The sequence below is a fragment of the Procambarus clarkii genome, chromosome 22, assembly GCF_040958095.1.
Source record: "Procambarus clarkii isolate CNS0578487 chromosome 22, FALCON_Pclarkii_2.0, whole genome shotgun sequence".
NCBI classification, from domain to species: domain Eukaryota; kingdom Metazoa; phylum Arthropoda; class Malacostraca; order Decapoda; family Cambaridae; genus Procambarus; species Procambarus clarkii.
The window spans coordinates 28,273,511-28,298,396 of record NC_091171.1 but is presented as its reverse complement, the minus strand read 5'-3'; the positions used below and the strand labels follow the sequence as shown (position 1 = coordinate 28,298,396).

General features: G+C 44.5%; 2 protein-coding genes across 4 annotated transcripts in view; both read left to right on the top strand.

Annotated features, from left to right (window-relative positions):
* Positions 1–10,641: 10,641 nt before the first annotated feature.
* Positions 10,642–11,262, top strand: LOC138367477 (uncharacterized). Its single transcript, XM_069329145.1, has one exon. The coding sequence runs from the start codon at positions 10,642–10,644 to the stop codon at positions 11,260–11,262; it is 621 nt and encodes a 206-aa protein (XP_069185246.1).
* Positions 11,263–14,646: 3,384 nt separating this feature from the next.
* Positions 14,647–24,886, top strand: part of LOC123758420 (tubulointerstitial nephritis antigen-like) — a 301,747-nt gene continuing 291,507 nt past the window's right edge. The window contains exon 1 of one of the 3 annotated variants that reach the window (XM_069328765.1): positions 14,647–14,691. The gene's annotated coding sequence lies outside the window, so the exon portion shown is untranslated. Of the gene's footprint in view, positions 14,759–24,886 lie in introns of all 3 variants that reach the window. The other 2 variants (XM_069328767.1, XM_069328766.1) reach the window with 2 other exon arrangements.

Here is a 24,886-nt window from a genome sequence, read left to right as displayed (position 1 = left end):
AATTAAAATACAAATAAATTTTTTGTACAAGTCCTGATAACGTGAATGGGAATAATTCATTCCCCAATTTGAACATTAAATGTAATGAATTAATGCATATTGATATGTAGTGTATTAGTATACAGTATCATGTATTAATGTACATGAATATGTATTAACACCGGGTACATTATTATGTTTTATTGTCCATAATTTAATAATATACACTTAATGTACACGAATATGTAATTAACACACTGGTACATTACTATGGATTAATATACATAATTTAATCATATACATTTACCGTACATTATTGTATTCATATATTTATATACATTATTTTGTCTTAACATCCACCATTGTCATCTATATCTTGAGATGATTTCGGGGCTTTAGTGTCCCCGCGGCCCGGTCCTCGACCAGGCCTCCACCCCCAGGAAGCAGCCAGTGACAGCTGACTAACACCCAGGTACCTGTTTTTCTGCTAGGTAACAGGGGCATAGGGTGAAAGAAACTCTGCCCATTGTTTCTCACCGGCGCCTGGGATCGAACCCGGGACCACAGGATCACAAGTCTAGCGTGCTGTCCGCTCGGCCGACCGGCTCCCGAACAATACATATGTCTACATATATGATATATATGTCTTCTCTTTGGGACGATAGAGTTGTCTCTACAGGAGGCGCCACGCCCCTGTGAGCACCAGCTTACTGGTAAACAAACAAGGATTTACACACCCAATTATGAATAGCAAATATTATGATAAAATGTCCTTGACTTGTGAGGGGGATGTGTGAGTACCGTAGTAGCATGTGTTTCAGGGAGGGAGGGAGGGAGAGGGAGGGAGAGGGAGGAAGGAAAGGAGGGAGTTTGTTTGGAGGGAGGTTGGGATGAGGGATGGAGAGAAAGAGAGATTGGGAGGATGGGTAGTGAGTGGGATGGAGGAGGGAAGGAAGGAAGGAAGGAAGGAAGGAGGGAGAATAGGATTGAATCGTGAAGGGAAGAAGAGAGGAAAAGAGATAAGAACGAAGAGAAAGAGAGGAAAAGAGATAAGAACGAAGTGAGAAAGAGGAGGAGGAGAGGGAGAGCAGGCAAGGGAGACAGATAGAGACAAGTCCCACACGATAGTATCATAGGGCCTCTTCTCTTCCTTATTTACGTTATTTGCTACGTAGATACCTTTCTGTTCCGGCTATATGTTACATGGAACAGATACACTGCTCTGTTCCATATATACTCCCCCTAACACTTGACAGCTACTCAGCCTACAATACTCAACAGTGTATTAATTGTGGCAGTGTACATCCTCGTCTTAATTGTGGCAGTAAATAATAAACTCAAAACTAATCAATTCAATGAAAAAATAGCAAAGTCCAAATGCATGCAGTTTGGAAAAATATCAGCATATCAAATAGGATCTCAAATTAAATAAAATAAACATTTCCATTTTATATTTTACTGTCTGTAAAAGTAAGACAATATCTTGGCCAACAAATTTATAAAATCATTAGCTTCAACAATTAACACATAACAAATGTCGGGGACATTCAGCGTGTTATCTGGGACCCGATGTGGTGTCCGCCTTTCACCCCTTACAACACTATATCACTCTCTTATCAAGTCATAAGTCACTTATGGTGTGTGTGTGTGTGTGTAGGCGAGGCCGCCGCCAGCTACCTGCATCTCTTTATTAGACAACTCAGATCATACCCAAGGAGGAGGTGGAGGCAGACTCCATACACGGGTTTAAATATACCTAATTACCTTGACTACTAAATGTTTAGCAGTCTCCGTGGTGTAGTGGTAAGACACTCGCCTGGCGTTTCGCGAGCGCTTCGTCCTGGGTTCGTATCTTGGCCGGGGAGGATTTATTAGGCATCAATCTTTAACTGTTGCCTCTGTTTACCCAACAGTAAAATGAGTATCTGGTTGTTAAGCGACGCGAGTTCAATTCTCAAGGCAGGACGGAAGCCTTTGGGTAGCCTTTCAATTCACCTGATGCCGCTGTTCACCTCAAAATAAACAGGTATCTTGGACTTAGAGAACTGTTGTGGGTCGCATCCTGGGGAACCAGGTCAGTCTAGGAGGATCTCTCCCATAAATATCGAAGCCTGCTCACAAAATCACCTGTGCTTTGTAAATATAAAAACACATTTAACACAAAAATCGAACTTAGAATTATAGGTGTTCCTTTAAAGATATAAAAGAACGCTGGAACGTTACGCCAGAACTAGTCTATTTCTTTGACATTCACCAAGGCGAACATATACAAAACAAGGTGCCCTAAAATATTGATACTTAAATCCAATAAGTGAATGTGAATTCTTAATTTATTCTCAAGAAAGTTTAAGAAATATTGCATTCCTGCTTTGTAATGCAAATACTGTATTTCTTCCTGTTGTATTATACCTCATTACTTTCTCTCCCATTCACTCACTTCCTCTGTAGATTTTTTTAAGTTTCCATTACACGAAGGAGGTGGTAACCGGCTCTACCCGGGTCTCCCCTCATCCCTTCCCATTACCCCCCTTCCCCCTCTCTCTCTCTCCCAATCTTTCATCTTCCTTTCCATCTTTCTCGTCCAAGTTCCCCCTTCCCATTCCTCTCCTGTCCTTTCTTCCTATCCTGTTCTCACTCTCTCCCAATCTAACCCTTCTCTCACCTCTTCTCTTCCCCTCTTTCCCCTCCTCCACCTGTCTACCTCTCTCTCCTTCCCTCTTGTCAAACTTTCCCCTTTCCCTCTTCTTCTTTTTTTCCTCTCTCTCTCTCTCTCTCTCTCTCTCTCTCTCTCTCTCTCTCTCTCTCTCTCTCTCTCTCTCTCTCTCTCTCTCTCTCTCTCTCTCTCTCTCTCTCTCTCTCTCTCTCTCTCTCTCTCTCTCTCTCTCTCTCTCTCTCTCTCTCTCTCTCTCTCTCTCTCTCTTTCACACACACACACACACACACACACACACACACACACACACACACACACACACACACACACACACACACACACAGGCCTCGTAGCCTGGTGGATAGCGCGCAGGACTCGTAATTCTGTGGCGCGGGTTCGATTCCCGCACGAGGCAGAAACAAATGGGCAAAGTTTCTTTCACCCTAAGTGCCCCTGTTACCTAGCAGTAAATAGGTACCTGGGAGTTAGTCAGCTGTCACGGGCTGCTTCCTGGGTGTGTGTGTGTGGTGTGTGGGGGAAAAAAAAAAAGTAGTTAGTAAACAGTTGATTGACAGTTGAGAGGCGGGCCGAAAGAGCAAAGCTCAACCCCCGCAAAACACAACTAGTAAACACACACACACACACACACACAGACACACACACACACACACACACACACACACACACACACACACACACACACACACACACACACACACACACACACACACACACACACACACACACACAGTAAAGTAAATGGAATGCACTAGGAAGTGATGTGGTGGAGGCTGACTCCATACACAGTTTCAAATGTAGATATGACAGAGCCCAGTAGGCTCAGGAATCTGTACATCAGTTGATTGACGGTTGAGAGGCGGAACCAAAGAACCAGAGCTCAACCCCCGCAAACACAACTAGGTGAGCACAACTAGGTGAGTACACACACACACACACACATAGGCTCAGGAATCTGTACATCAGTTGATTGACGGTTGAGAGGCGGAACCAAAGAGCCAGAGCTCAACCCCCGCACACACAAATAGGTGAGTACAAATAGGTGAGTACACACTGCCGGAAAACCCAACACCATTTACTAATATTACATACAATAGGCAGATAATATTGTTGCTGTTGTATACACAAGTTAACCCATAGGAAATGAAGTTTGTAGTGGAATTTTCCGTCGATAGAAAACGGGAAATCATTGCCACATAGCACTATAAATTCACCAGCTATTATGTTGGGAATTATTCTTAAATACAATAGGCTTTGGACTTATTACATCATAAAAACATTTCATTTGAATTAACTTAATTATTAGTATCATAATAGAGTAAATGTGACCCTTCTATCACATATTGACTTCTGGGACAAAGAGCCAAGGCCTCAGTGGGAAGGAGGTCAGCCATTGTTTAAGACCATAGTGGCAGGAGCAAATTGAGCTCCTATAATTCTCTTGGACGAAGTGTTATGGAGATCAAATTAGTGCTCTACCCTCATCAACGCGCAGTCAACATAAACAAGGGAAGTGTCCCGTTTATCTAATAATTTCTGGCCAGTTAATGTTAAATAGATATTAGGGCGAACTGGTTAGGACGCGAACAAGCCACTAAATACAGGTAATTAAATATAAATATTTCATCTGATATAGCAGTCATATATTAGGATTCTGGCTTTAAAGCTAGTGCAATTGACAGGAACAGGAAGAGGAAGCAAGAATTAATCTTGATACATCAGTCACTTGGGTGATGGAAGCTAGCCTCTCACGAAGATAATTTGGTGTCTACATCCCAGTTATATCTGGTGGACTAAGCCTACCATACAATAAGATAAGGCACCTCCAATTTTATTAACTAATATATGTAGTTTAATACTGTAGTTTGATTGGCTGCATATATATAAATTTAATATAAACCCCCCCTAATGTGTAAGGATCGATTTGTGAGATTATTGCAGAAATATAGTCGACTTAACATCATATAAATTGCTATCGAAATATATAAATTAACGTAAATATAAATTCTATATAAATTCATATAAATTAAATAAATATATATCTCACAAGTCGGTTCCCACAGACACAACCTACAAAATCCTCAGGGCAATCGACCGGGTAGACAAGGATAAACTATTCAACACTGGTGGTACGCGAACAAGGGGACATAGGTGGAAACTGAGTACCCACATGAGCCACAGGGACGTTAGAAAGAACTTTTTCAGTGTCAAAGTAGTTAACAGGTGGAATGCATTAGGCAGTGATGTGGTGGAGGCTGACTCCATACACAGTTTCAAATGTAGATATGACAGAACCCAGTAGACTCAGGAATCTGTACACCAGTTGATTGACAGTTGAGAGGCGGGACCAAAGAGCCAAAGCTCATCCCCCCGCAAGCCCAAATTGGTAGGGCATAGATACCCGACCCTGCACGCTCAACTAGTTGAGTACACACCCCCTCTGGCCCGATTCACACCTCCTTAGACAACCTGGACGCCCTTGACTCCCCAAGGGTGGCCATATTGATGGCACACTCCCAGGAAAATAATATAAATCTAGGGACTCTTCCAGCCATTTTTCATATATTCTTAAGTGGTTGAGTTCATTATTAAGTATGATCCCCCCCTCTTAATATGACTAATAGAACCGACCCCGATCAGCCTATGTCCGTCCCGTCCGCCAGACCATTAATCCTACAAAGTTGGGTGAGGCTTGAACGACGCTTATGGCCTCCAGCCTCATACAGACAGATTTAGTAACCCTCCAAGTGACGGCTGGAACACCATCCAAGTGTCAGTTGGAGCACTATTCATCTGTCTGCTGGAACACCTTCTAAATGTCTGCTTGAACAATATCCAGAGGTCAGGTGAGACACCCTCCAGGTGCCGCTGGAACAGAATCCAGGTAACTAGTGGAACAACATCATCAAAGAGTCTGCTGGAAAATACTATCCAAGTGTCTGGTGGAAAACAACATTAAAGTATCTGCTGAACCACCATCCAGCTGTCTGCTGGATCACTAGCCAGGTGACAGCTGGAGCACTATACATGTGTCATGTGGGATACATTCAGGTGTCTGCTGATTACACCATGAAGAAATCGGCTGGAAAACACCATCCACGTGTCTGCGGGAACTACGCCCAGGAGTTTTGCTGGAAAACCATCCAGGTCTACTACACTTCTGAGTCTGCTTGAATACACGCACCTTGTGTCTGCTTGATCACTATCCTGATGTCTGGCGGAACACTTCGAGACTTCTGCAGACGCCGCTAACTTCTGCTTTGTCTCAAGCATTAAGAAGACCAATCAAGCTGCCAAAATTTAAGGTAGAGAAACTACAAGTAACAGAAGGATTTATTTGCTGCGACGTTTCGTTCCACTCTGGAACATCTTCAGGTAAAGAATGAATAATTAAAATTGACGATTGATGAAGATTAAGCCACCCAAGAGGTGGCACGGGCATGAATAGCCCGTAAGTAGGTAGATTTGATTTTTTAATACATGAGGTGATGGGGTTGAAGGAGCATGGAGGCACTCAAACATTGGGTAATGAGGATGGGGAAAAGAGGATAAGGTCAAGGAGGATAGGCCAATCCAACACTGGATAAGGTGTTGAGTGCCACTCAGGTACTCTTGGTGAGAGGAGAGACCTGGCTAGAGACATATCTCTACCTGTGGTCTCACTATCCTCAGTGTGGGGTGCTCAAGTATATATATATATATATATATATATATATATATATATATATATATATATATATATATATATATATATATATATATATATATATATATATATATATATATATATATATATATATATATATATATATATATATATATATATATATATATATATATATATATAATCCCTACCGTCTCCTAGTGACAATTTTACTCTATTACTCTAAATCTGTCAAGGTTTTTCCATCAATAGGAGACAGTCAATAATGCACATCAACTAATTTATTATTTCTCAATGAGGTGAATCCCTTCAATCATTTTTTGGACAAATAAAATAAAATAAAAAAATATATGATTAACATAATCAGTTGGTTTATGTTTTAACACTCACTCTAAACTCGCATTTAGGGAGTTTTCCCAGGACCAAGAGCTGGAGCTCACGTCTAGCAAACACGTGTTGGCAAGAACACGAACACAAACAAACACACACACCCAACCCGGACACCAAATTCAAGTATCAGGTTTAAGGGACAGTCTTTCATGAGTAATTAATACAGTCACTTAATGTCAGTAATACACCACCACCCAGCTGGTTATACACCACCACCCAGCCCACCCACCAGCTGGTTATACACCACCACCCAGCCCACCCACCAGCTGGTTATACACCCACCACCCAGCTGGTTATACACCCACCACCCAGCCCACCACCCAGCTGGTTATACACCCACCACCCAGCCCACCACCCAGCTGGTTATACACCCACCACCCAGCCCACCCACCTGCTGGTTATACACCCACCACCCAGCCCACCCACCACCCAGCCCCACCCACCACCCAGCCCCACCCACCACCCAGCCCACCCACCTTCTGGTTATACACCCACCTCCCAGCCCACCCACCACCCAGCCCACCCACCAGCTGGTTATACACCCACCACCCAGCCCACCCACCTGCTGGTTATACACCCACCCCCCAGCCTACCCACCAGCTGGTTATACACCCACCACCCAGCCCACCCACCAGCTGGTTATACACCCACCCCCCAGCCTACCCACCAGCTGGTCATACACCCACCACCCAGCCCACCCACCAGCTGGTTATACACCCACCACCTAGCCCACCCACCAGCTGGTTATACACCCACCACCCAGCCCACCCACCAGCTGGATATACACCCACCACCCAGCCCACCCACCAACTGGTTATACACCCACCACCCAGCCCACCCACCAGCTGGTTATACACCACCACCCAGCCCACCACACAGCTGGTTATACACCCACCACCCAGCCCACCCCCAGCTGGTTATACACCCACCACCCAGCTGGTTATACACCCAACACCCAGCCCACCCACCACCCAGCCCACCCACCACCCAGCCTACCCACCAGCTGGTTATACACCCACCACCTAGCCCACCCACCAGCTGGTTATACACCCACCACCCAGCCCACCCACCAGCTGGTTATACACCACCACCCAGCCCACCCACCAGCTGGTTATACACCCACCACCCAGCCCACCCACCAGCTGGTTATACACCACCACCCAGCCCACCACACAGCTAGTTATACACCCACCACCCAGCCCACCCACCAGCTGGTTATACACCCACCACCCAGCCCACCCACCAGCTGGTTATACACCCACCACCCAGCCCACCACCCAGCTGGTTATACACCCACCACCCAGCCCACCACCCAACTGGTTATACACCCACCACCCAGCTGGAGACACAAACACCCACCCACCTACCCAGCTGGAGACACAAACACCCCCCCACCTACCCAGCTGGAGACACAAACACCCACCCACCTACCCAGCTGGAGACACAAACACCCCCCACCTACCCAGCTGGAGACACAAACACCCACCCACCTACCCAGATGGAGACACAAACACCCACCCACCTACCCAGCTGCAGACACAAACACACACCCACCTACCCAGCTTCAGACACAAACACCCACCCACCTACCCAGCTGGAGACACAAACACCCACCCACCTACCCAGCTGGAGACACAAACACCCACCAACCTACCCAGCTTGGGCGTAGCACAAAGGTTAACCCCCAACACCAAACTTCGTCAAAGACAACCAACCACAGCTCTCAACTACACCTTCACCTACCAGCCCAGCCTCCTAACATTAAAGTACTTACCCTCTTTCTTGTTTGGTGGAAAGTACCATTATGTAGTGATGGACCGCCAGAAAGTTGACTTTTGTATTATTGAATATGGACAAACTTGCATCTTTTTTTAATCGCAACCTCAATGTAATACCTAATCTAAAATCTCCTAATAATCTTAGGGCTTTCTTAGGCCGGGTTTTCTTAGGCCAAATAGGCCTAAGATATATTGTATTTAGCTTAGGATTGCTAGGCTTATAGGCCTATATACTAGCATATATATATATATATATGTCGTACCTAGTAGCCAGAACGCACTTCTCAGCCTACTATACATGGCCCGATTTGCCTAATAAACCAAGTTTTCATGAATTAATATATTTTCTCTAATTTTTTTCTTATGAAATGATAAAGCTACCCATTTCATTATGTACGAGGTCAATTTTTTTTTATTTGAGTTAAAATTAACGTAGATATATGACCGAACCTAACCAACCCTACCTAACCTAACCTAACCTATCTTTATGGGTTAAGTTAGGTTAGGTACCCAAAAAAGTTAGGTTAGGTTAGGTTAGGTAGGTTAGGTAGTCAAAAAACAATTAATTCATGAAAACTTGGCTTATTAGGCAAATTGGGCCTTGCATAGTAGGCAGAGAAGTGCGTTCTGGCTACTAGGTACGACATATATATATATATATATATATATATATATATATATATATATATATATATATATATATATATATATATATATATATATATATATATATATATATATATATATATATTGGTGTATACTGGCAGCAGGTTTTCTTTCAAACATGTTTCATTGAATATGACCGCATATTCTGTATTTATTATTTTCTGGTTTAGGGCTTCTATCCCTCTAACTATTTTCTTAGCATCAGGGCTTAATTGAAATAGGAGTTCTCCAAAACTCATTTTCGTACCTTTAAGGTGAAGAAAAGAAGTGATTTACTATAGAGTGTATTACACTTATTTGTATAATTTGCACGACGTTTCGAACCTCCATGGTTCATTCTCAAGTGAACAGATCTTACAATACTAGTTGATTTTATACCCGCATTAGGTCAGGTGATAATACAATGAAGGTGAAAACATGGGGGGATACATAAGGGATAAACATAGGGGCTGCAGAAGGCTTAATGGCCTTATTGGCCCATATATATATATATATATATATATATATATATATATATATATATATATATATATATATATATATATATATATATATATATATATATATATATATATATATATATATATGTATATATATATATATATATATATATATATATATATATATATATATATATATATATATATATATATATATATATATATATATGTCCTGTACTGGACTTTGGAATAATAAAGTTTGGTTTCAGCTTTATTTTTTTCAGGCTTTATCAAATTAATAGCCCAAAAAATAGGTTACTTGCGGTCCATCACGACACGTTGGTGCTTGCGACAAATTAGTTATTATAAGTACTATCACTTCAGTAGGACGGGTTATAAGTGTATATTTAAGCAATGTAGAAGCAGACGAGTTCCTGCAGTATGGCCTGCACTGCGGACATTCGAGGGATGGTACGCAAGTCACAGCGAAGTCAGCATCGTGAAGAAGGCTTATGCCCTATGTCCAGGAGAGAGAGAGCGTCGCTTCTGCCCTATGTCCAGCAGAGAGAGAGCGTTGCTTCTGCCCTATTTCCAGCAGAGAGAGAGCGTTGCTTCTGCCCTATGTCCAGGAGAGAGAGAGCGTCGCTTCTGCCCTATGTCCAGCAGAGAGAGAGCGTCGCTTCTGCCCTATTTCCAGCAGAGAGAGAGCGTCGCTTCTGCCCTATGTCCAGCAGAGAGAGAGCGTTGCTTCTGCCCTATGTCCAGCAGAGAGAGAGCGTTGCTTCTGCCCTATGTCCAGCAGAGAGTCTCGTTTCCTATGAGATGTACGAAACGTCTCATTAGACTCAAGGAGACCAAGGAGCTCCTTCTTTGGTCTATGAGATGGACTTTCACTACACCCGTGAAGGAAGGGAAGTGAATTATCGGGAGAAAGCGCCAAGCCATCACGACTATACAGCCCTTGGAAGGGGTCTGGTTAAGGATTTGGGATGGTACGAGGTGGAGTAATGGTGCCCAACCACTTGGACCGTCGGGAATTGAACACCGACCTGCATGAAGGGAGACCGTCGCTCTACCGTCCGCCCCAGGTGGTTGGACACACCCATGGAGGAACGACAAAAAAATGGCGTACGTGGAACAAGGACGTGTGGGACTCGGGACGTACGTGGAACAAGGACGTGTGGGACCCGGGACGTGCTGGACAAGGACGTGTGGGACTTGGGACGTGCTGGACAAGGACGTGTGGGACCCGGGACGTGCTGGACAATGACGTGTGGGACTTGGGACGTGCTGGACAAGGACGTGTGGGACCCGGGACGTGCTGGACAAGGACGTGTGGGACCCGGGACGTGCTGGACAATGACGTGTGGGACTTGGGACGTGCTGGACAAGGACGTGTGGGACCCGGGACGTGCTGGACAAGGACGTGTGGGACCCGGGACGTGCGGGACAAGGACGTGTGGGACCCGGGACGTGCTGGACGATGACGTGTGGGACCCGGGACGTGCTGGACAAGGACGTGTGGGACCCGGGACGTGCTGGACAAGGACGTGTGGGACCCGGGACGTGCTGGACAATGACGTGTGGGACTTGGGACGTGCTGGACAAGGACGTGTGGGACCCGGGACGTACGTGGAACAAGGACGTGTGGGACCCGGGACGTGCGGGACGTGAGGCCACACACTGCGCCAAGATTTTTTCATATACTTGTGTGTCCACCATGACAGACACATTACCCGGACTCCCTGTTAAGCGGGTGCAGCTAATTCACTCTCCCAGCCGCCCACTCTCCCAGCCGCCCACTCTCCCAGCCGCCCACTCTCCCAGCCGCCCACACATACCTTGCCGCCCACTTATACTCGCCCAGCCTCTCCACCGCCCACTCGTCACCCAGCACAAGAGCTTGACCTTTCGGTAACAGTGGAAGAAGTTCATACGCGGTTGACACAGGATGGAGTACCCACACGCCCACCTATTGACTGTGTACTCACCTATTTGTGCTTGCGGGGGTTGAGCTCTTGCTCTTTGGTCCCGCCTCTCAACCATCAATCAACAGGTGTACAGGTTCCTGAGCCTATTGGGCTCTGTCATATCTACTCTTGAAGCTGTGTATGGATCCAGCCTCCACCACATCACTTCCTAATGCATTCCATTTGTCAACCACACTGACACTGAAAAAAAATCTAACGTCTCTATGGCTCATTTGGGCACTCAATTTCCACCTGTGTCCCCTAGTGCGTGTGCCCCTTGTGTTAAAAATCTGTCTTTATCTACCCTATAAATCCGTGATAGGCGCTATAGGATATGTGTGTGTGCGCGCGCGGGTTTGCACGTATGTGCGCGCACACATACACACACGTGTGTGTGTGTGTGTGTGTGTGTGTGTGTGTGTGTGTGTGTGTGTGTGTGTGTGTGTGTGTGTGTGTGTGTGTGTGTGTGTGTGTGTGTGTGTGTGTGTGTGTGTGTGTGTGTGTGTGTGTGTGTGTGTGTGTGTGTGTGTGTGTGTGTGTGTGTGTGTGTGTGTGTGTGTGTGTGTGTGTGTGTGTGTGTGTGTGTGTGTGTGTGTGTGTGTGTGTGTGTGTGTGTGTGTGTGTGTGTGTGTGTGTGTGTGTGTGTGTGTGTGTGTGTGTGTGTGTGTGTGTGTGTGTGTGTGTGTGTGTGTGTGTGTGTGTGTGTGTGTGTGTGTGTGTGTGTGTGTGTGTGTGTGTGTGTGTGTGTGTGTGTGTGTGTGTGTGTGTGTGTGTGTGTGTGTGTGTGTGTGTGTGTGTGTGTGTGTGTGTGTGTGTGTGTGTGTGTGTGTGTGTGTGTGTGTGTGTGTGTGTGTGTGTGTGTGTGTGTGTGTGTGTGTGTGTGTGTGTGTGTGTGTGTGTGTGTGTGTGTGTGTGTGTGTGTGTGTGTGTGTGTGTGTGTGTGTGTGTGTGTGTGTGTGTGTGTGTGTGTGTGTGTGTGTGTGTGTGTGTGTGTGTGTGTGTGTGTGTGTGTGTGTGTGTGTGTGTGTGTGTGTGTGTGTGTGTGTGTGTGTGTGTGTGTGTGTGTGTGTGTGTGTGTGTGTGTGTGTGTGTGTGTGTGTGTGTGTGTGTGTGTGTGTGTGTGTGTGTGTGTGTGTGTGTGTGTGTGTGTGTGTGTGTGTGTGTGTGTGTGTGTGTGTGTGTGTGTGTGTGTGTGTGTGTGTGTGTGTGTGTGTGTGTGTGTGTGTGTGTGTGTGTGTGTGTGTGTGTGTGTGTGTGTGTGTGTGTGTGTGTGTGTGTGTGTGTGTGTGTGTGTGTGTGTGTGTGTGTGTGTGTGTGTGTGTGTGTGTGTGTGTGTGTGTGTGTGTGTGTGTGTGTGTGTGTGTGTGTGTGTGTGTGTGTGTGTGTGTGTGTGTGTGTGTGTGTGTGTGTGTGTGTGTGTGTGTGTGTGTGTGTGTGTGTGTGTGTGTGTGTGTGTGTGTGTGTGTGTGTGTGTGTGTGTGTGTGTGTGTGTGTGTGTGTGTGTGTGTGTGTGTGTGTGTGTGTGTGTGTGTGTGTGTGTGTGTGTGTGTGTGTGTGTGTGTGTGTGTGTGTGTGTGTGTGTGTGTGTGTGTGTGTGTGTGTGTGTGTGTGTGTGTGTGTGTGTGTGTGTGTGTGTGTGTGTGTGTGTGTGTGTGTGTGTGTGTGTGTGTGTGTGTGTGTGTGTGTGTGTGTGTGTGTGTGTGTGTGTGTGTGTGTGTGTGTGTGTGTGTGTGTGTGTGTGTGTGTGTGTGTGTGTGTGTGTGTGTGTGTGTGTGTGTGTGTGTGTGTGGTGTGTGTGTGTGTGTGTGTGTGTGTGTGTGTGTGTGTGTGTGTGTGTGTGTGTGTGTGTGTGTGTGTGTGTGTGTGTGTGTGTGTGTGTGTGTGTGTGTGTGTGTGTGTGTGTGTGTGTGTGTGTGTGTGTGTGTGTGTGTGTGTGTGTGTGTGTGTGTGTGTGTGTGTGTGTGTGTGTGTGTGTGTGTGTGTGTGTGTGTGTGTGTGTGTGTGTGTGTGTGTGTGTGTGTGTGTGTGTGTGTGTGTGTGTGTGTGTGTGTGTGTGTGTGTGTGTGTGTGTGTGTGTGTGTGTGTGTGTGTGTGTGTGTGTGTGTGTGTGTGTGTGTGTGTGTGTGTGTGTGTGTGTGTGTGTGTGTGTGTGTGTGTGTGTGTGTGTGTGTGTGTGTGTGTGTGTGTGTGTGTGTGTGTGTGTGTGTGTGTGTGTGTGTGTGTGTGTGTGTGTGTGTGTGTGTGTGTGTGTGTGTGTGTGTGTGTGTGTGTGTGTGTGTGTGTGTGTGTGTGTGTGTGTGTGTGTGTGTGTGTGTGTGTGTGTGTGTGTGTGTGTGTGTGTGTGTGTGTGTGTGTGTGTGTGTGTGTGTGTGTGTGTGTGTGTGTGTGTGTGTGTGTGTGTGTGTGTGTGTGTGTGTGTGTGTGTGTGTGTGTGTGTGTGTGTGTGTGTGTGTGTGTGTGTGTGTGTGTGTGTGTGTGTGTGTGTGTGTGTGTGTGTGTGTGTGTGTGTGTGTGTGTGTGTGTGTGTGTGTGTGTGTGTGTGTGTGTGTGTGTGTGTGTGTGTGTGTGTGTGTGTGTGTGTGTGTGTGTGTGTGTGTGTGTGTGTGTGTGTGTGTGTGTGTGTGTGTGTGTGTGTGTGTGTGTGTGTGTGTGTGTGTGTGTGTGTGTGTGTGTGTGTGCGTACCGTGCGGAAGGGGGAGGCAAATTGATAGTGCGAGAATTATTTGATGCCATTCCTGTCAGAAACTGCTGACCACTTTAACAATTGACTTAACTCCTCATAATTAGGTATTTCCAATCCCCAAAATATAGCATATTGTCTCTATCTCAATCTTTATTAGCTCTAATTAATTCATTCACAGTGTCATTTCAACAGTGAATGGGTATAGTCCTTAGGGCAAATTAATTCATTCACAGTGTTATGGCAACAGTGAATGGGTATAGTACTCAGGGTAAACAATTTGTAAATCCTCAGCAGTCAGCTGATCGAGGCGGTGGTGACGACCCATGACGTCACGATGGAGGAGGCGGTGACGACCCATGACGTCACGAGCCAGGCTCTAGACGGGTCGTGCAGTAGCACGCGGCCAGTTGTCGCGCGACCACAGTGGGGTGCAGACGTATAGCAGCGCAGGTGAGCTCTTGCACATGTTGCAGCCTCATCATATACACACACTAGCAATGTTTATTTGTTTTTAATAGTAAGCACTATAGTTCCCAAACTAAGTTATTCCTTCAGAAATGATCTTCTCAGTGACTTGAATATTGCAAACTAATATTTTTATTAACCTTGATCAAAATGTGATATTTTTTATTTAGTGTTATGAAGAATTTTTTAATAAAAAAATTGCTTCGAAACTTCGTCCCAATAATGTTAATAAGTCGTATTATTTACGGAACTGACCAATGAATTATAATTACTACATATTAGTAAAAATTATTGAAGTATATTATTAATATTGACGTTTTCTCTACACTGGGGACGGCGGGTTAGGTAGGTTGCTTGGGTACATACGTTTCTACATTGACAAAACAGTTCTATTTTTAACGTTGTGGCAATTCTATTATTTTGGAATCTTTGCTATTGTAAACTAAGCTCTATTTATGGCAAAGGAATATTAATTATTTATTTTGTACATAGTTCTAACTAACCTAGAAGGTTGTTACATGATGTTCCTAGTTGTATGACTTCCAAACACCAATTTCATCTCATCCGAACGTTGATCACGCGTTCGAAATAACAATAAATACCACCATAGGTCGAAGCCAGGTTCAGACTAATCGGACGATGTGGCCACGTGACTCGATTTAATTCTTAAGCAGAATATATTATGCTGTCAGTATTTAATATCATTGGTTAAAGCTTCGGTTACTATCTGGCGATCCATGAGTGTGTGTATGTGCCAAGGTTGCTCTAGTATGTGTATGTGCCAAGGTAGCTCTAGTATGTGTATGTGCCAAGGTTGCTCTAGTATGTGTATGTGCCAAGGTTGCTCTAGTGTGTATATGTTCCAAGGTTGCTCTAGTGTGTATATGTTCCAAGGTTGCTCTAGTGTGTATATGTTCCAAGGTAGCTCTAGTGTGTATATGTTCCAAGGTTGCTCTAGTGTGTATATGTTCCAAGGTAGCTCTAGTGTGTATATGTTCCAAGGTTGCTCTAGTGTGTATATGTTCCAAGGTAGCTCTAGTGTGTATATGTTCCAAGGTTGCTCTAGTGTGTATATGTTCCAAGGTAGCTCTAGTGTGTATATGTTCCAAGGTTGCTCTAGTGTGTATATGTTCCAAGGTAGCTCTAGTGTGTATATGTTCCAAGGTTGCTCTAGTGTGTATATGTTCCAAGGTAGCTCTAGTGTGTATATGTTCCAAGGTAGCTCTAGTGTGTATATGTTCCAAGGTTGCTCTAGTGTGTATATATTCCAAGGTAGCTCTAGTGTGTATATGTTCCAAGGTAGCTCTAGTGTGTATATGTTCCAAGGTTGCTCTAGTGTGTATATATTCCAAGGTTGCTCTAGTGTGTATATATTCCAAGGTAGCTCTAGTGTGTATATATTCCAAGGTAGCTCTAGTGTGTATATATTCCAAGGTTGCTCTAGTGTGTATATATTCCAAGGTTGCTCTAGTGTGTATATATTCCAAGGTAGCTCTAGTGTGTATATATTCCAAGGTAGCTCTAGTGTGTATATGTTCCAAGGTTGCTCTAGTGTGTATATATTCCAAGGTTGCTCTAGTGTGTATATATTCCAAGGTTGCTCTAGTGTGTATATATTCCAAGGTTGCTCTAGTGTGTATATGTCTCAAGGTTGCTCTAGTGTGTATATATTCCAAGGTGGCTCTAGTGTGTATATGTCTCAAGGTTGCTCTAGTGTGTATATATTCCAAGGTAGCTCTAGTGTGTATATATTCCAAGGTAGCTCTAGTGTGTATATGTTCCAAGGTTGCTCTAGTGTGTATATATTCCAAGGTTGCTCTAGTGTGTATATATTCCAAGGTTGCTCTAGTGTGTATATATTCCAAGGTTGCTCTAGTGTGTATATGTTCCAAGGTTGCTCTAGTGTGTATATGTCTCAAGGTTTTCCATTTGTTTCTGACATTTTGTCTTTGAGATTGTCATGTTTATTGTTCATGATTTTATAAGGCTGTATTTGTTCATGGATAGATTTTCTTTGCTTGCATTTGTCTGTGTAGCTTCGTTCCTCCGTTTAACTGTTCATGAATATCTGTTTTGTGAATATCTGTTAATATGAATATCTGTTTTGTGAATATGAATAATATGAATAATATGAATAATATGAATATCTGTTTTGTGAATATCTGTTTTTTGTTCATGAATATCATGAATATCAATTTCATCTCATCCGAACGTTGATCACGCGTTCGAAATAACAATAAATACCACCATAGGTCGAAGCCAGGTTCAGACTAATCGGACGATGTGGCCACGTGACTCGATTTAATTCTTAAGCAGAATATATTATGCTGTCAGTATTTAATATCATTGGTTAAAGCTTCGGTTACTATCTGGCGATCCATGAGTGTGTGTATGTGCCAAGGTTGCTCTAGTATGTGTATGTGCCAAGGTAGCTCTAGTATGTGTATGTGCCAAGGTTGCTCTAGTATGTGTATGTGCCAAGGTTGCTCTAGTGTGTATATGTTCCAAGGTTGCTCTAGTGTGTATATGTTCCAAGGTTGCTCTAGTGTGTATATGTTCCAAGGTAGCTCTAGTGTGTATATGTTCCAAGGTTGCTCTAGTGTGTATATGTTCCAAGGTAGCTCTAGTGTGTATATGTTCCAAGGTTGCTCTAGTGTGTATATGTTCCAAGGTAGCTCTAGTGTGTATATGTTCCAAGGTTGCTCTAGTGTGTATATGTTCCAAGGTAGCTCTAGTGTGTATATGTTCCAAGGTTGCTCTAGTGTGTATATGTTCCAAGGTAGCTCTAGTGTGTATATGTTCCAAGGTTGCTCTAGTGTGTATATGTTCCAAGGTAGCTCTAGTGTGTATATGTTCCAAGGTAGCTCTAGTGTGTATATGTTCCAAGGTTGCTCTAGTGTGTATATATTCCAAGGTAGCTCTAGTGTGTATATGTTCCAAGGTAGCTCTAGTGTGTATATGTTCCAAGGTTGCTCTAGTGTGTATATATTCCAAGGTTGCTCTAGTGTGTATATATTCCAAGGTAGCTCTAGTGTGTATATATTCCAAGGTAGCTCTAGTGTGTATATATTCCAAGGTTGCTCTAGTGTGTATATATTCCAAGGTTGCTCTAGTGTGTATATATTCCAAGGTAGCTCTAGTGTGTATATATTCCAAGGTAGCTCTAGTGTGTATATGTTCCAAGGTTGCTCTAGTGTGTATATATTCCAAGGTTGCTCTAGTGTGTATATATTCCAAGGTTGCTCTAGTGTGTATATATTCCAAGGTTGCTCTAGTGTGTATATGTCTCAAGGTTGCTCTAGTGTGTATATATTCCAAGGTGGCTCTAGTGTGTATATGTCTCAAGGTTGCTCTAGTGTGTATATATTCCAAGGTAGCTCTAGTGTGTATATATTCCAAGGTAGCTCTAGTGTGTATATGTTCCAAGGTTGCTCTAGTGTGTATATATTCCAAGGTTGCTCTAGTGTGTATATATTCCAAGGTTGCTCTAGTGTGTATATATTCCAAGGTTGCTCTAGTGTGTATATGTTCCAAGGTTGCTCTAGTGTGTATATGTCTCAAGGTTTTCCATTTGTTTCTGACATTTTGTCTTTGAGATTGTCATGTTTATTGTTCATGATTTTATAAGGCTGTATTTGTTCATGGATAGATTTTCTTTGCTTGCATTTGTCTGTGTAGCTTCGTTCCTCCGTTTAACTGTTCATGAATATCTGTTTTGTTCAGCTGTGCATAACATTTTGTCTTGTTTACCTATTTATGGTTCCCTGATTGTTGTTTTTATTTGATTGTTTCTATTTTCTTGCTTATATGCCGGATTGTTTTTTTTTCTCTGAATGATAACATTGTAGGCATCGGCAATAAAAATTGGCAATAAACATTGGATTCCTGAATTGTTTCTAACGTATGATAAACGTATTTACAACCAGGTCTCGGCGTAATATATGGCACGATACCAAGCATATAAATTGTTTAAGTTCAGATTCTGGGAAGACCTGGGTAAACACTGGTTAGGAAATTAAATCAAATGAGAATGTTATCATATTTGTTCATTTGTTCGTTGTTCATTTAGAATTGAGTCAGTGTACAGAAAACAATGGTTCATTATTTGCATAAGAGATGTTCATAATAACAGCATAACACGTTGATTTATGGAACAAATGATCGGCTTATATATATATATATATATATATATATATATATATATATATATATATATATATATATATATATATATATATATATATATATATATATATATATATATATAATATTTGTCAACCACAATTAACTTGGGTAAAAATTTCATTCACTTGGGAATTAAGAGCTTGGAACCTGTGTTCCCCCGGAGCGGGAGATGCAGTGGCTCTACCAACAACGCCACTTAACAGCCTCAATAAGGAAAGATTCCAGGAGCCACTAACTGCTGCCCAACTGAAACTTTACGCCTTCCCTGCACGGTCACTCGAGCATGGCGGAACTAGGTGATGCACACCCCCAGTCTTAAAAATTTATATGAGAATCGGAGCTTCGAGGCTCCTAGGGGCGCCTTGGACGCGTTCCTGAATTAAAACATAATGGTATTATAAGCACTAAATCAGTAGAGGTCTGAAAAATAATGATAGGGTGTCGTAGTGAGTATCAGAACAAATGGGCTGGACTGATAACGAGATATTCCTGTAGATAAGAATACTTCAGAGCCGATATGAGGTGTATAAGGGGGCTTGTCACCTCTGAAGGCTGTGGTGTGTGTGTGTGTGTGTTTGTGTTTACTACTTGCGCCTGCAAGATCGAGCTGTTTAGCTCTTGAACCCCGCCTTTCTAACCGTCCGGTGTCCGATGTACTAACTTCCGACCTATTTTTTCCTCTATCATATCCATTAAATATACTTTACTCTCTAACACACACACACACACACACACACACACACACACACTCAGGTGGGTGGGCTAGGTGGTGTTTACAAACGAAACCACGAAGGAGGATATTCTCGAAAGGAAGAGTCGACTGCAGCATGTGGAGGGATACAAGAAAGTATTCCTGCAGAGGGACAAGACGAAGGAGGAGAGAGCCAGGGCAGCAGAGGCAAGGAGGAAGCGCAGGGAGGGAGAAGCAAACCAGGAAATCACAGCCCTCAACACAACAGTCCTAGAGACAAGAGGCGAACCCAAAACCAGCATCCCAGCAACACCAGAGGGGAGGGCAACCCCACCACCCCCCTCTGCATAGAAACCCTCCCTTCCCCTCACCCTACCTGCCCCCACCCCATTCTTACCCTGTCATCCCTTCCCCATTCCCATCATGTCCCCCCTCTCACCTTTCCCCCCTGTCCCCCCTTCCCCTTCATCCCATACCCTCCCTATCCCTCCTCCCCCCTCACACCGTATCCTCCATGTCCCCCCTATCTCCTTAACCCACACCCTACCTGTCCCCCCTTCCATGAAACCCCAACCCCTCACCCCAAACTCCCCTGAGACCCTGCAAACCACCTCACAGATCATCTCACCCACCGAAAAGCTTCCCACACCAGCAGAATGCTCGCCAAGAAAGGGACAAGAAAATGAACTGAAGAAAGTGAGCTTCAAGGCACTGTACACTAACATAGATGGAATTACAAATAAAACAAGTGAACTCGGAGAATGGGCACTAGAAGAAAGCCCAGACATAATAGCACTCACAGAAACAAAGCTAACAAACACCATAACAAACGCAGTGTTTCCACAGGGCTACTATGTAGTGAGGAAAGAGAGAGAAGGGAGAGGAGGTGGTGTAGCTTTGCTACTAAGAGAAGGTTGGAGTTTCGAAGAGATGGTAATTCAGAACTGTGAAGGTTTCAGTGACTACATATCAGGCACCATAGCAACTGGAGGACAGAAAATTATAATAGTAGTCATATATAACCCCCCACCGAATGTCAGAAGACCCAGACAGGAATATGATAGAAACAACTTGGCCACCATCAATATAATAGAGAGAGCAGCTTCTGTGGCTAGCAGGAACGAATCCAGGCTACTAATCATGGGAGACTTCAACCAAGGAAAGATAGATTGGGGGAACAGAGACCCACATGGAGGACCAGACACGTGGAAAGCTAAGCTGCTGGATGTGGCAACAAGAAACTTTCTAAGTCAACACGTCAAGGGACCGACAAGAACGAGGGGAGGGGATGAACCAGCCTTGCTTGATCTGATATTTACCCTAAATGAGTCGGATATAAGGGAAGTTAAGTTGGAAGCCCCCTTGGGAATGAGTGATCATAGTGTATTGAGCTTTGAGTACCTGGTTGAGCTAGGAATTATCACCCCAAAAAAGAACTGGAAAACAAAGGGCTGGCGTACCGAAAGGGAAACTATGAGGAGATGAATAAATTCCTATGGGATATACATTGGGACACAGAACTCGGAACCAAGTCCGTACAAGACATGATGGACTATGTCACCCAAAAATGTCAGGAGGCTGTAAGCAGGTTTGTCCCAGCCCAACAGGAAAAAACAGAGAAGCAAAGGAAGAATCCGTGGTTTAATAGGGAATGTATGAAAGCAAAGGAGCTGAACAAAAGGGCATGAAGGAACTTCCGTAATAACAGAACACCAGAAAGTAGAGAGAGATACCAGAGAACCAGGAACGAGTATGTTAGTGTGAGAAAAGCAGCTGAGAAAAGGTATGAAAATGATATAGCTAATAATAAGCCAAGACCGAACCAAAGCTACTACACATTCACATCAGGAGGAAGACAACAGTGAAGGAACAGGTGATGAAACTTAGGGTGGGCGAGGACAGGTACACAGAGAATGACAAAGAGGTGTGTGAAGAACTCAACAAAAGGTTTCAGGAGGTCTTTACAATAGAACAGGGAGAAGTCACGGCGCTAGGAGAGGTGGCAGCAAACCAGGTGACCTTGGAAAGGTTCGAAATTACAAGAGATGAGGTCAAGAAGCACCTATTGGAGCTGGATGTGAGAAAAGCTGTTGGGCCGGATGGAATCTCACCATGGGTATTGAAAGAGTGTGCAGGAGCACTTTGCCTACCACTCTCCATAGTGTATAGTAGGTCACTGGAAACGGGGGACCTACCAGAAATATGGAAGACTGCTAATGTAGTACCAATATACAAAAAGGGTGACAGACAAGAGGCACTGAACTACAGGCCAGTGTCCTTAACTTGTATACCATGCAAGGTGATGGAGAAGATTGTGAGAAAAAACCTAGTAACACATTTGGAGAGAAGAGACTTCGTGACAACCCATCAACATGGGTTCAGGGAGGGTAAATCTTGCCTTACAGGCTTGATAGAATTCTATGATCAGGTGACAAAGATTAAGCAAGAAAGAGAAGGATGGGCGGGCTGCATTTTTTTGGACTGTCGGAAAGCCTTTGACACAGTACCCCATAAAAGGTTGATGCATAAGCTGGAGAAACAGGCAGGAGTAACTGGTAGGGCGCTCTAGTGGATAAGGGAGTACCTAAGCAATAGGAAGCAGAGAGTTGTAGTGAGGGGTGAGACCTCAGAATGGCGTGAAGTCACCAGTGGAGTCCCACAGGGCTCTGTGCTTGGACCTATCCTGTTTCTGATATACGTAAATGATCTCCCAGAGGGTATAGACTCATTTTTCTCAATGTTTGCTGACGACGCCAAAATTATGAGAAGGATTAAGACAGAGGAGGACAGCTTGAGGCTTCAAGAAAACCTGGACAAGCTGCAGGAATGGGCGAACAAATGAATGTTAGAGTTTAACCCAATCAAATGTAATGTAATGAAGATAGGGGTAGGAAGCAGGAGACCAGATACAAGGTATCACTTGGGAGATGAAATACTTCAAGAGTCAGAGAGAGAGAAAGACCTGGGGGTTGATATAACGCCAGACCTGTCCCCTGAAGCTCATATCAAGAGGATAACATCAGCAGCATATGCCAGGTTGGCTAACATAAGAACGGCCTTTAGAAACTTGTGTAAGGAATCTTTCAGAACATTATATACCACATATGTCAGACCAATCCTGGAGTATGCGGCTCCAGCATGGAGTCCATATCTAGTCAAGCATAAGACTAAACTGGAAAAGGTTCAAAGGTTTGCCACCAGACTAGTACCCGAGCTGAGAGGTATGAGCTGCGAGAAGAGACTACGGGAATTAAACCTCACTTCGTTGGAAGACAGAAGAGTTAGGGGGGACATGATCATCATATTCAAGATTCTCAAGGGAATCGACAGGGTTGATAAAGACAGGCTATTTAACACAAGGGGAACACGCACTAGGGGACACAGGTGGAAACTGAGTGCCCAAATGAGCCAAAGAGATATTAGAAAGAACTTTTTTAGTGTCAGAGTGGTTGACAAATGGAATGCATTAGGAAGTGATGTGGTGGAGGCTGACTCCATACACAGTTTCAAGTGTAGATATGATAGAGCCCAATAGGCTCAGGAACCTGTACACCTGTTGATTAACGGTTGAGAGGCGGGACCAAAGAGCCAGAGCTCAACCCCCGCAAGCACAACTAGGTGAGTACAACTAGGTGAGTACACACACACACACACACACGGAATCTGTACACCAGTTGATTGACAGTTGGGAGGCGGGACCAAAGAGCCAGAGCTCATCCCTCACAAGCACAATTATGTGAGTATAATTAGGTGAGTACGGGACCAAAGAGCCAGAGCTCAACTCCCGCAAGCACAACTAGGTGAGTACACACACCCCTAGGAATCAGCCCGTAGCAGCTGTCTACCTTTTAATGCTAGGTGAACAGGCCAAACAGGGTGAAAGGAACTTTGCCTCGAGGTTTCCGTCTCGGCCGGGTGATTGATTGATTAAGATGGCGCCATCACAGGAGGTGGCACGGGCATGAGTAGCCCGGAGGTGGTGAATGTTATCTCTGGGTACTGGCGCGGTCTGGCATCTGCTTCACCCGTTTTCTGTGTCATGCTTGTGACGTCACGTTTTGTTGACATAGCCAAGATGGCGGTCAACTCTGACCGTCCTGAAGACAACAACAGTTTGATTCCTCTGCAGAACACATTAGGAAGAGAGTATGCAAGAATAGAGGAAACAGCAGAGGGCCTCTTGACCCCATGCGATGCAGCTCATTTATAACAAACTCGTTCATAAAACAACAAAATTGGTGGGTCCTTGAAGCACAGTGGGCTACGTCCCAGGCTCACAACTAAGGGACCCGAGATCAATCCCCGCGGTAGAACGGAAGCGGTCGGGATGTTTCCTTTCATCTCATGCTCCTTTTACGTGGCAGTAAACAGGTACCTGGGAGTTAGATAACTGTTGTGAGTTGGATCCTGAGGAAGGTCACCAGTTGGCCTAAGGAGGAAGTCTTACAACAGCTGCTTCTGTTCACCTCACAATAAATAGGTACCCGGGGTTTAGGGAACTGTCGTACAACAGCTCTGTTGCCGACAACTGGAAGGATCAGGAGAGACATCCGCGGCGTGAAAGGTGTGTGTGTGTGTGTGTGTACTCACCTATTTGTGCTTGCGGGGGTTGAGCTTTGGCTCTTTGGTCCCGCCTCTCAACTGTCAATCAACTGTGTGTGTGTGTGTGTGTGTGTGTGTGTGTGTGTGTGTGTGTGTGGTGAGGCTTGGCAAGTCCCTTGAGGTTCAGCTACTCGGAACAGAGAGACTCAAGTAGCACGGGCTGTGGTGAGCCCGTGAGTGGAGGCTCTTTGAAGCCATTATCTGTGTCAATAGCTGATACTGGAGATCTGTGGATGGATGGGGGTCTTCATGGTGGATTTCAGCCTCGGAGGGCTGGCTGTATCAGTTATGGAGCTGGTGGGTTAGTGTAGACCTCCAGGTCTTCTATTTTTTCTTTGGCTGCGAGTTGATATGGTCGTGCTGTCGTCGGAGTTTGGTGAAGTGGCCTCCATGAGGAGGTCTTGTACCGAGCTGTCTTGTGGCTGGCCACATTCTTGACGAAGAAACCCATTGAAGTGACGTGCAAGTTATGCAGACCTTAAGCGTCTAGTTTCTCAGAAGAATCCTTACGGGAAAATTATGTCCGACATGACTTGCTCCGCAGTGTGGTTCCCCTTGTTAGAGACCGGACACCTGTTATGAGTAGTTTGGGTTACTCTTAGTTTATGCCCTTAAGTGATTATGTATATATAATCCCTATCCACCATCAGAGATATATACTCACCAACAACGCCACAATAATGGACAGATACAGCGACAACA